The 12,406-nt window shown below is 35.1% G+C and overlaps 1 protein-coding gene across 5 annotated transcripts; it reads right to left on the minus strand.

Moving 5' to 3' along the window:
• Positions 1–1,153: 1,153 nt before the first annotated feature.
• On the minus strand, positions 1,154–10,954 carry LOC126691888 (uncharacterized). Of its 5 annotated transcripts, none has more exons than XM_050387203.1 (3): positions 9,044–9,526; positions 8,006–8,310; positions 1,154–2,863 (listed from the first exon to the last, which is right to left on the minus strand). In XM_050387203.1, the coding sequence occupies exons 1-2, from the start codon at positions 9,389–9,391 to the stop codon at positions 8,044–8,046; spliced, it is 615 nt and encodes a 204-aa protein (XP_050243160.1). In that variant the 5' UTR covers positions 9,392–9,526; the 3' UTR covers positions 1,154–2,863; positions 8,006–8,043. The 5 variants fall into 5 exon arrangements, with proteins under 5 accessions (XP_050243160.1, XP_050243158.1, XP_050243159.1 ...); XM_050387201.1 differs by lacking the exon at positions 1,154–2,863 and adding an exon at positions 4,964–7,371; XM_050387202.1 differs by lacking the exon at positions 1,154–2,863 and adding an exon at positions 4,964–7,388.
• Positions 10,955–12,406: the final 1,452 nt, after the last annotated feature.

Here is a 12,406-nt window from a genome sequence, read left to right on the forward strand (position 1 = left end):
TATTGGAAGTGAAGATAATAAATAGCAAGAGACAAATTTGAGTTATAATGATCAAATCATGTTGATTTATGTGAATTACAAAGATTGGCGTTGGATATGTCATATTGTTGTTGCATCACTCACAATGTTACACCATGAAGAAGATTTTGGCATCTAAACTATCTGAACCAAACTGCCATTGCCAATGATTTATAGTTCAACCACCACTCCCCCCATAATAATGTGATGGAGTGAAGCCATAGATTCAACACTCATTGAGTTCGTGTGTAACTTATGTTACTTATCAATAAATAAAAAATCCGAACCTATCCGCCAAGGACAACCCTGCCAATACAATAATAAACTATGGGATAGCTAAAAGGAGACGCACGAAAAAATCTAATGAATGCATAATGAACCAAAGAAAGCATAAACATACAACAAATGATCCTTCCATTTTTACTCTCTTTCAGATCTTCTCATTCCAATGACTCTCTCCAGGTCATCCGGTTGACAAGGAATTGCAAGGGCTCCCTCATGGGAAAACCCAAATTCTACCTCCGCCTGTTTTAACAATTTCAAAAACTCTGGATTATTGAGATAACCCAGTTTGACAACAAACCTCTCTGGTTTCCAGCCTTGTGTTGCAACTACCACAAAATAGCCTTGCTTCACCCCTTTAAACAGTGAAAGGCTTTTTTGCAGCTTTCCCCCAATGGAACAAAGTATTCCATTGATGCCTTTTCTTACTCTCCTATAATCTCCAGTTTTAGCCATGTTTAGGTGGACTTCAAAACAAGAAGTTGGTTCGAGTTCTTCCCCATGCAGTATGGTTATTATATAATGCATCTGGTATCTAGCATGAAGGGCAGATGAGATCAAAATTCGGAAGAAAAGAGATTAAATGTAGGGCCATTGCATGTGGTACTTCATCAATGTGTCAATTTCATTGTACCACCTTTTTTGGGACTAAATTAGCTGTTATCTTGGATATGACAATTTTCATTACCTGCAATAATAGGGTTGGGAAGAAACACTTGTGACAGATGAGAGGACAAAAGTACATATGACACAAAAGGCTACGCCCCTTTCTCCACCCATTTCTTATCCCCCACCAGAAAAAATTGAGTTTCAGCTATGTAATAACATGGGTTGCACAATATAATTACTTGAATGATAGATAAGTTAACCTTCATTTAGGTTTAACAAAAGAAACTCAGTCAGTTCTCTGCCGTTGAAACTTGAAACTTGAAAGATTTATTAACAAAAACAAAAAGATGATTAGCAAAAACACAGCGGCATGGAAGGCTTTAGAAGAAACAAGTCAGTCACATAAAAATCCCAACTCTTACATTAGTGCAGAAAGTCCCATCTCAAGTACATAGGACTAGAGATCATGAGTTGGAAAGGGAAAAGCGACTCTTATTGGGCCCGTCGATGGGGACACATCATCCTATCATTGAAGCCTTCAGGATTCACTTACATAATATATGATGCACTTTATCCAAAAAGAGAGAAAATGCACTTTACAATTACTTTATGCGGTTTATAGCAAAAGTTAATAATTGGCAAGAACCTGCTTCTCAAAAATTATGTGCTCTTTAACAACATATTTGAGATGTGTAGGTAAGAACAGAAACAATGAAAGTACGATGCAAGTACCAGGGCTAAACCATATTAATGACTAAATTATCAAACCTACATACCACCCTATAAACTTCAGTTTTGAAATTTGATTAAACTTACATTGAGTGGAAGGAAGGGGTGGAAGGGTGCAGTGCAGAAAAGAACATGGAGGGAGACTCTATTTTATGGCAATATTTGGCAGTCAACAAATCTAAAGGTGAATACAGTGCCCCAGTATTTAAAATTGGTTATCATTCATTACTTGGTGGAATGAAATTTTAAATGACATGGCACCCGCACACTCCTAAATTTTGAAAACTAAATCTAAACCATGAAATTGACCCTCTCCATATCCTGATCCGTGTGCTTCACAAACTACATTCACCCATAACACTTGAGAAACAAGAAACTAGAAAAGAAGAGGAAAATCTAAAGAATGTTCAAATACTTTACCTCCAAAAACTACCATACAGTATGGAACCAAGGACATCTATCAACTCCACCTCCCACTTTCTGGTTTTCAAGAATCCTTTAAAGTTCATTAGGAGCAAAAGGGGAAGGACTTCCATCTGTTCAAATCCAAACTCCTACTCAACTTTGTCTACCAACATAATAAACCCTGGGTGAGCTAAATAATCCAATTTGATGATGAAACTCTCAAGTTTACCATCATCGATGGTGTGAACCACAAAATCTCCCTGCTTCACATCCTCTGACAGTTCTTCTCTATATGTTTTAGTACGTCTAAATCATATCTATCATCATCAGGAGCTGCAGCCATTGAAGCACTGATGTATCTTCTTGGTATTGTTCAGATTCTCATTAGTATCTTCCATATAAAACTCAACATCACCTCTCATTCTAGCCAGGTCTACCAAGTAGAACTTACATGAGCCTATGGAGAGCCTAGAAAGTTTTGCTTGCATAGATTGCCCTAGGTGATAAGATTTATGTATCAATAGTATTGGCCTAAGCGAAGAAAAGACATGGCCATTCTGAAAGGAATAAATCATGTCTTGTGCAACACCTCGAATTCATTGTAAGCTCCCATCTTTCACTTTCAGTACAGTTTTCCTATTCTGGTATGGTGGTTACCACATAAGTTGCAATCAGCAAGGCCTACACAACAGCTACCCCTTCCTATACGTGGCCCATGGTATACCGGTAAAGCTACTACAAAGGAGTAGCAAATATCTGCTTTATCAGAGCAATGAAGAGGATGTTCCCACGCTGTGCTATGGAATGCCAATATTGCACACTACAAGGACAGCAAAACCAGGTAAGCTGATGAAAGGGAGCCTCCAACTTTGATTATATTCTAAACATTTAAAGATATATTAAAGTAACAAAAAGTGAACCACATTTCCAGCATCTCAACTCTTTCACATTTTATCACAGGGTTCTAAGTTTAGTTCTCACCACACTCACCCAAGTATGAAATCCTCCACCAAAAATTCAAAAACCACTCTTCATTAGTCATTACTAACTTTAAGCAAATTCAATAAATTAAATAAACTTGTTTTCCAGTTACTTATCTACAAACACAATCTGCACATTCCAACGATAAACCAACTTTAATTTTGGCAATATCTTTGGTGATTGACCAATTTAGCTTGAAGATATGATCTAAATCCTCTCTCCCTCAGTTGTTCTCCCCCTATTCCCCCTTTTTTCAGTGTCCATATTATATCTTGCCACAGTTGCGTAAGAAAATGAAGAGAACAGGTACACCTCAAAGCAATTTTTTTTTTTTGATAAGTCAAAGCAATTTTAAGGTTGAAAATTAGAAGACCTAGGCCTAGCAAAAGAAAACCTTGCAAGGTAAGATCATATACTCTCTTAATCGATACTCTGTAGGAGATGTGACTGACCCCTCATCACAGAAAATTTCTCCAAGCAACTAACCATTTAACAATAGAATTCCTACCCTATAAAAAATAATTTATAATAACTTGGAAAACTGGGGAAAAAATCAATATTTTTTAAAGGATGCATGCCTTTGTCCACTTAAGCTTGTTGAACACGCTACTGGAAAGGAGAGAAGGAAGGTGGGGGGATCCAGGTTTCCCTACTATACTAGTACGTGATTATGTTTATGTTTATCCCAGAAAATAGGGTTTACTTACTTTGTTGAAGAGAGCAGAGAAAAAGAATGACTACTTAGTCTCTCATTTGTGGCCCAAAACTTGGTGGCAATCTAGTCATGGGTCTACTTGCATGGACAATACCTTTAACAAAAAAGCCAGTAGACAAAAAAAAGACAATAACTGCATTGGCGATAAATCATCTTAAAATGTAGCTGTCAAATCACAAAACTTTTTTTTTGGGGGAGGGGGTGTTAATTTTGATAACAGGCAGGACGTTCTTGAGCATTAATCAAACTATGATTTGGGGAGCCCTAAAATAACTGGACAATGACAATACTTCTTAATGTCAAATAAATATCTTTTTTTTGATAGGTAAGAAAGTAATATTATTAATAGAAAAGAATAAAAGATACACAGAGTTCATGATAGTGAACAAAGAACAACATAGAAACAAATAGAAATAAAGGAATCAAAATCCTATTCTAAGAGACGAAAGAAAATCGATAATAGTAGAACAATCCAAAAGACCCCAACACCGAGACAAATTGAAGAGAGTCAGCTAGCACAAATCTAACAACTGGGCCATTGATTTCTTGATATCCTCAAAAGAACGCCGATTATGTTCAATCCAACTAGTCCACATCAAACAGCTTCGTACCAAATTCCAAATATCGGAATTATAGTTCCCAAGCCAATGGTGCCAACGGAACCTGGCATGACCCAATCAATCCCAAACAGCCGAAGCATATGCATCCACATAGAATGAGCTAACAGAAAAAAAAAAAAAAAAAAAAAAAAAAAAAAAAAAAAAAAAAAAAAAAAGGGTGATCCACAGATTTCTCATTACAACAACACATACAACAACGATTTGCCTAGGGACAACCACAAAGCATAAGATTATCCAAAGTGAAAATCTGGTCATAGGCTGCTATATACATAAAAAATGCCACCCTTTTAGGAACCTTTACTTTCCAAATGCCCTTCCAAGGGAAATTAGAAGGAGTAACATCTCGAATCTTATGATCAAAAGACCGAGTGTCAAACTTCCCACTTCCATTGAGGCTCCAACAAAGACTGTCACTTCCACCACCCCTAGGAACTTGAGATTGGATCAAGTGAAGAAAGGAGAAAGAAGCTACTAACTCCCAGCATTGAATTTCCTATAAAATCTTAAGTTCCACACTAAAACATCAGAAATAGAAGCTTCCTTATTGGTTAAACACAAAAATAATTGAGGATAAAGAGTTTTTAAAGAGTTATCCCCAATCCACTTATCATGCCAAAAAAGAATACAAGAACCATCTCTCACCACAAAAATGAAATGCTTAGAGAAGCTCTCCCACCCTTCACTAATACTTCGCCATAATCCACACCCATGAGCCCTCCTACAAACTCTAGTGTTCCACCCCCCTTTCCCCTCCCCATATTTCATGGCAATAACTCTCTGCCAAAGATGAGTAGTTTCATGGCCATATCTCCAAAGCCATTTCCCTAACAAGGCCTAATTAAAAGGCACCAATTTCCAAATTCCCAAACCACCCTGCTTAAGCAGGAAACAGAACTTCTCCCAAGCCACTAAGGGGTATTTGAAACACTTCTTTGAGGAACCCCACAAAAATTCCTCTGAATACATTCTAGTCTAATAGCCATGGCTTTAGGAACAGTAAATAGAGAAAGATAATAAGTTAGAAGGTTTGAAATGGTACTTTTCAACAAAGTGAGCCTACCACCCTTTGATAAATAAAGACGCTTCCAGCCTGAAAGCTTCTTCTCCATCCTAGAATAAGGTTCTAGATAAAGGCTGTCTTATACGAAGTACCCAAGGGCATTTCCAAATATGTCATAGGTAAACTGCACACCCTGCATTAAAGAATGTTAGAAAAGTTTGAATGTTACTCACCTCCCCAATATGGACAATCTCACTTTTCCCCACATTCACCTTCAAACTAGTAAAGGCTTGAAAACAAGTCAAAGCCAGCTTAATTGAAAGCAACTGCTCCCTAGAAGCATCACAAAAGAGAATGGTATCATCAGCAAAAAGTAGGTGTGAAATACGAATACCAGTAGTATTAACAGGTCCCACATGAAAACCCTAAAGAAGACCACCTTCCTCAGTTTTCTTCAAAATCCTACTAAGAACCTCCATGACCAAAAGAAAAAGAAGAGGAGACAATGGATCACCTTGTCTTAAACCTCAAGAACTTTCAAAGAAACTAGCAGGAGATCCATTAACCAAAACTGAAAAACGAACAGTAGAGACACAAGCCTTTAATCATCTCCTCCATCGAACCCCAAAACCCATCCTCTCCAACAAATAGAATAAAGTGTCCCATTCACATGATCATAAGCTTTTTCAATGTTCAACTTCAAACCACTCCTGGAGTACGATACTTCAATCTGTTATCAACGCATTCGTTAGCACTGAATCCAAAATCTGTCTTCCACCAACAAAAGAATTTTGCGATTCAGAGATGAGTTTGTCCAACACCCTCCTCAATCTGTTAGCTAACACCTTAGATAATAGCTTATAAACACTACCCACTAAACTAATAGGGCGAAAATCTTTAATAATTAGTGCATTATTTTTCTTAGGAATTAAAGATAGGAAAGAAGCATTCAAAGACTATTCAAACTCTGAACTCCAATAAAAGTGATCAGAAAAGGCCATAACATCATTTTCCACAACACTCCAGCATTTATGAAAAAAAGCCATAGTGAACCCGTCAAGACCAGGAGCTTTATCACCCTCCATCTCTTGGAGGACCTGCATCACCTCCTCCTTAGAAAAATCCCTCTCAAGAGAAAGTCGCTCATCTTCTTCAATGCTAGCAAACTCCAAACCATCCAAAGTAGGGTGCCATGTATCAGACTCCGTGTACAAACCTTGATAAAATTGAACCACTTGAGAACATACATCTGCCCTCATCCTTATAAAGGACACCATCCACCTCTATGCCTCTAATGTGATTAGTTCTTCTATGGGAGTTCGCTACCCAGTGAAAGGAACGAGTATTATTGTCAACCTCCTTCACAAAAAAAACCCTAGACTTTCGTCTCCAAGAAATCTCCTCTAAAGAAGCTAAATGAGCAATATCACCTTTAATTTGAGTACGACAAGTTTGTTCCTCATGCAAAAGACCCAACAAATCCTCTCTAGCATTCAAACCCAAAAGCTCAGTCAAAAGGCTTTTCTTACTAAACGCCAAATCACCAAATTCCTCCTTATTAAACTTCTTCAAATCATCCTTAAGAGCTTTTAATTTTCAAGCTAGAATAAAGCTAGGAGAACCCAAAAAACAATACCCATTCCACCATTACCGAACTCTCTCCACAAAACCCTCTTCTTTCAACCACATATTCTCAAACTTAAAGGCACTGCGACCTTCACTGACTCCTCCAGCTTCCACCAAGAGTGGATAGTGATCCGAAACTACTCAGGGAAGTACCCTTTGAGACACATTTCTGAAATGATCCACCCAATCCACCGATGGCAATGTCACCCAAATAAATATCATATAGAATTAAAACAATTACTAAAATATGTGTTACATAAACTTATATATACAAACTGAGAGAATCGAATAAAGTAGACCTCTTTTTTACATGCTTTATAAGCACTGAGAGGACCCTGTACAACCAGGTAATTATTGCACCGATGAATCACAATATCCAGCCAAACCTGACAGTATGAATAATCTGGGATTATATTATAAATTTGCACCAAGTTTTAAGACATCACATAACAAGACATTTCAGATTGGCAGTTGACTTAGAAAGTATATTTTATGATTAAGACTTGTGGTTTCCTATAGCAGGATCAGAAGGCAACTCATCACAACTGGGATCTCAGCATGGTGATTTTGCACTAAGCCACTGTAGGAAAAAGGCAAAGAAAAAATCCCCCATTTATTTTCATCATATTATTCAGGCCCCACAAGTTCCTAGAGTGTTATCTATTAACATATGCTTCATCAAGAATGAAGCAACTACTGAGAAGGATACAAGCTATACAAGTATGTTTAATAAGCAGCCATGTTCTGTGAATCTGAGTTCAATGTCAATGGATTTAAATGATAGATGTATTGTAAGGGCAGCAGTCTTATACAAGCACATCTTTAGTCCAAACAAAGTACTCATCAACCAAACACATCTGAACAGAAACCAAATATTCACAAGCTGACGTATAATAAATATAAATATAATAATTCAGAAGCATGTCATTGAACAAGATAACCACTGATTCACAACTAATCAAATATGTTTCCTTTATAGTTTTGCTGCATAATTTATGTAGAGGAAAAGAGTATACATACTAGCACAGCAAATGGTACTATGTTTTTAAATGGATTGATCAGGCAGTTGGTTTGCGCTTGAATCCAGAACCAGGATCATCACTGCTAGGAAATACCTCAAGCCCAGTAACCATTGCATCCGGTGGACCTCGGCGACACCTTTGCTCCATCTCCTGGACCACATCAGGGTTCCCAGAGAATAGAGCTTCCACAGAGCCATCCCTCCTGTTCCGCACCCAACCTTTCAGCCCCAATTGGGTCGCATTCTCCACTGTCCAGTTTCTATAAAACACCCCCTGTACCCGCCCCTTTATCACAACCCTCACCTGCACATTCAAAACCCAAAACCCATTACTCAAGTCAAGAGAGTTATTTGCACAGATAAAACTTATCACCAGGCTGCAGCTGATAAATAAAGAGAGAACTACAATGCATGCATGACTGAATCAAAAGCTATCATTCATAGAAATACAATTCCTTACGTGTTGTACCTTAAGTTCCAATTAAATTAAACCATGTGGTTCCATATATCAATGAACCACCTGATTGAATATAATTGTCCTTGTAAAGACTATTTCCTGCATTGGTCAATACAACCATATACCATAGTTGAATTCAATTTGAGAACCTATGAAACTGTACCTAAGTTTTGGCTATCATCAATAAAATATAGAGCAACCCATCACTCCCATAGTCCCATATGACTTAAAAACCGAGAGCACAGCCAATAGTCATACATTATTAGTCCATTTAGAGAGACCTATTACACACATCAGTGACGTCACAGATAGACCAAGAGAAACAGCTAAAATTAGCACAAATGATTAACAAATTCAGGTTTCCACAGTGACCCATTCCTCAGATAGGACTGAAAAACCTAAAACAGCCCAGGAAAACCCCAGTATAGCAATTTACTGAATGAACATACAATCACTCATCACTCATATTTGGTTGACAATCTAGAGAGATAGCCAATTATCACAAAAATTTATGCAAAGCTTGAGAGACCCATTATTCACAGATGAATTATAAAGCTATATAGATAGAGAAATATGATACCGTTTTGTTTGAGGGCTGTGTGGAGTCCGACGCGGTGGCCTGAGAAGTGGTCATAAGGGTCAGAGAATGTCGAAAAGGAGGTGAACAAAGTCGGCGCAGAAGACGAAGAGGATGACGAGGAAGAAGAAAACGATGGCAAAGCGAAAGAGGAAGATGAGCAGGATTAAGGTGAGGATGATGGAAATAGGTGAGTCTAGGAGAACTATAAGCATTGTTGTTGTTATTGTTGTTGTTTGTGTTGGTCCATTTATGTGCTGGGTTGCGAGATATGAGGAATTTGGCTGTCGTTGTTGTTGTTCTGTACTGGCTAAACAGTGGCCTTAGTGGTTGTGGAATTGTTGACGCCATTCGATTGGGCTGACTTTTATCTCTGATGCTGTAACATCATAGTGTTCATTTTTCTTGAGGTTTCTGGAAAGTGAAGACTATTGCTGCCCACTTGGTTCCTTTTTAGCAAGTGTGGTGTCCAATTTTACGATGGACGGTGCTCTTGCTCAATTGTTAATATATTGTATTAGAAAAATTTTGACAACAATTTTATTGAAAACTAGTTAAAAAATCACGCAATTTCGGTAAATATACAGCTATTTCGTAATCTGGCATAAGGTAAGATTTATTTTTCAAAAATTACTGCAAATATTTTTTTTTATCTCTCTATCTCTACAAATGTATCATTCTATTATTTTGAGTTTTTTTTTTTGAAAAACTTAGGTGCATTAATTTGATTGATATTATTCCATTTTTTGTGATAAAAGATAGAAATGCTATTATTTTTTTCAAGTGATCTATATTATTCAAACTTTTTTATAGTTTATTATGTTTTTTTTTTTTACAAATAATTTTTTTTTGTATAAGACAACTAAAATTTTTAAGTTCCACAATTAAGAATAAAATTTTTCTCCAAACTTTTCATATATATATATATATATTTGTGAATTTTGACAATCTAACAGTTAAATTTCATATTTTTTATGTTCTTAATATGCACATCAAATTTCATTCAAATCAGATATTATTTACTATTTGATCAATTAACTTAACTTTTTTATAAAACTTTAGATTACAAAAATTTAAAATTATAACATTTATTCAAATCAGATATTATTTACTATTTGATCAATTAACTTAATTTTTTTATATAACTTTAGATTACAAAAATTTAAAATTATAACATTTATTTGATGACATAACAATTAATCTTTAATTTTCTTGAAACTTTATAAATATGTGATAAGAACATACAATTTAACGGTTAGATTTTCAAAATTCATACTCAATCTAAATATATATGATGAATTTGTTCCATAATTAATTATTTTGAATTTTTCATTCTTTCAATAAAATTATCATGATTAACAAACCTCATATTTGGTTTACATTCTAGAGAGTTAGCCAATTATCACAAAAATTTATGCAAAGCTTGAGAGACCCATTACTCACAGATGAAATATAAAGCTATATAGATAGAGAAATGGGATACCGTTTTGTTTGAGGGCTGTGTGGAGTCTGACGCGGTGGCCTGAGAAGTGGTCATAAGGGTCAGAGAAATTCTAAAAGGAGGTGAACAAAGCCGGCGCAGAAGACGAAGAGGATGACGAAGAAGAAGAAAACGATGGCAAAGCGAAAGAGGAAGATGATCAGGAATAAGGTGAGGATGAGGACGATGGAAATAGGTGAGTCTAGGAGAACTGAGAGCATTGTTGTTGTTGTTGTTGTTGTTTGTGTTGGTCCATGTATGTGCTGGGTTGCGGGATATGAGGGATTTGGCTGTTGCTGTTGTTGTTCTGTGCTGGCTTAACAGTGGCCTTAAGTGTTTGTGGAATTGTTGACGCCATTCGATTGGGCCAACTTTTACTTCCGATGCTGTAACATTTTTTCTTGAGGTTTCTGGAAAGTGCAGACTATTGCTGCCTACATAGTTTCTTTTTAGCAGTGAGGTGTCCGATTTTACGATTTGACACCAATTTTATTCTGGAAAGTGCAGATTATTGCTGCCTACTTAGTTTCTTTTTAGCAGTGAGGTGTCCGATTTTACGATTTGACACCAATTTTATTGAAAAATAGTTACAAAATCATGTGATGTTTGTGAATATACAACTTTTGTAACCTAGTATAATGTAGGATTTATCTTTCCAAATGTATCATTCTATTGATTCTTAAAAAAAAAAAAAAAAAAAAAAAAAAAATTTGGGGAAAAACTTAGGTGCATTAATTTGATTGATATTATTCCTTTTTTTTTTTTTTTTGGTGATAAAAGATAGAAATGCTATTCTTTTTTTCAAGTGATCTATATTATTCAAACTTTTTTATAGTTTGTTATGGTTTTTTTATTTTTATTTTTTTACAATTTAAGTTCCACAACTAATCATTTGAATTTTTCATTCTCTTAAGAAGATTATCATGATTACCAAACCTCATCACAAATTTACAATTAATATTACTCAAATAATTTATAGACACATTCAAATACATAATCATGTAAATTGTGTTTTGATATAAACTCAAATTCCTACTTCTAAAATATCTAAAAATTAACTCAAATAAAAAATATAAGAGGGATAGAGTGTACATGTGATAAATAACTCAAAAAACACACCACCAAAGTGTATCATCCAAAAGTAGAGACAAAAAAAAAAAAAAAAAAACAAAAACAAAAACAAAAACAAAAACAAAAACAAAAACAAAAACAAAAACAAAAGCAAAAACAAAAAATCATCAATTCAAAGTAGAGTTGCAAGAAATAATTAATAAGAGAGAGAGAGAGAGTGAAAAAAAAAATCACCCTTTGTTTTGAAGAGAATGTGAGACAATAACAAAATTATATAAAAGAAGATGAGTAAAAGAATATTCAAAAGAAAATGTATAGTTATAAACACCAAATTATCCAAGTCATGTTATGTATTAGAATAACATTGAATCATTCTATAATTTTATCGGATAGCATGTAACAAACAACAAAAATAAAATAAAAAAGATAAAAAAATTAAAATATAACCAAATCATATTAACCTAAAGTAGAGTTAATCATAAAAAATCATCAGTCTAAAAGAATTAAAAATCCATCAAGAGAAAGAATATATATATATATATATATATATATATAGACAGAGAGAGAGAGAGAGAGAGAATATTCACCTTTTGTGTGAGAAAAATATGGATTGAATGGAAGAGAAAATAACAAATTTTTATAGTTAAACAAATGGAGAGAAGAAGAGTCAAAATAAAAGGAAGATGAAGGGATGGAAAAATTGTAAGGTTAAAGTATAGAGTAATGGGGAGATAAAAAGGTAGAAACAAGCAAATGTTGGAGAAGGTGTAATTGTAAAGTGAAAAATTAATAAGGAGAAAAATAATTAAAAATGA

The sequence above is a fragment of the Quercus robur genome, chromosome 7 (genome assembly GCF_932294415.1).
Source record: "Quercus robur chromosome 7, dhQueRobu3.1, whole genome shotgun sequence".
Lineage (NCBI taxonomy): Eukaryota > Viridiplantae > Streptophyta > Magnoliopsida > Fagales > Fagaceae > Quercus > Quercus robur.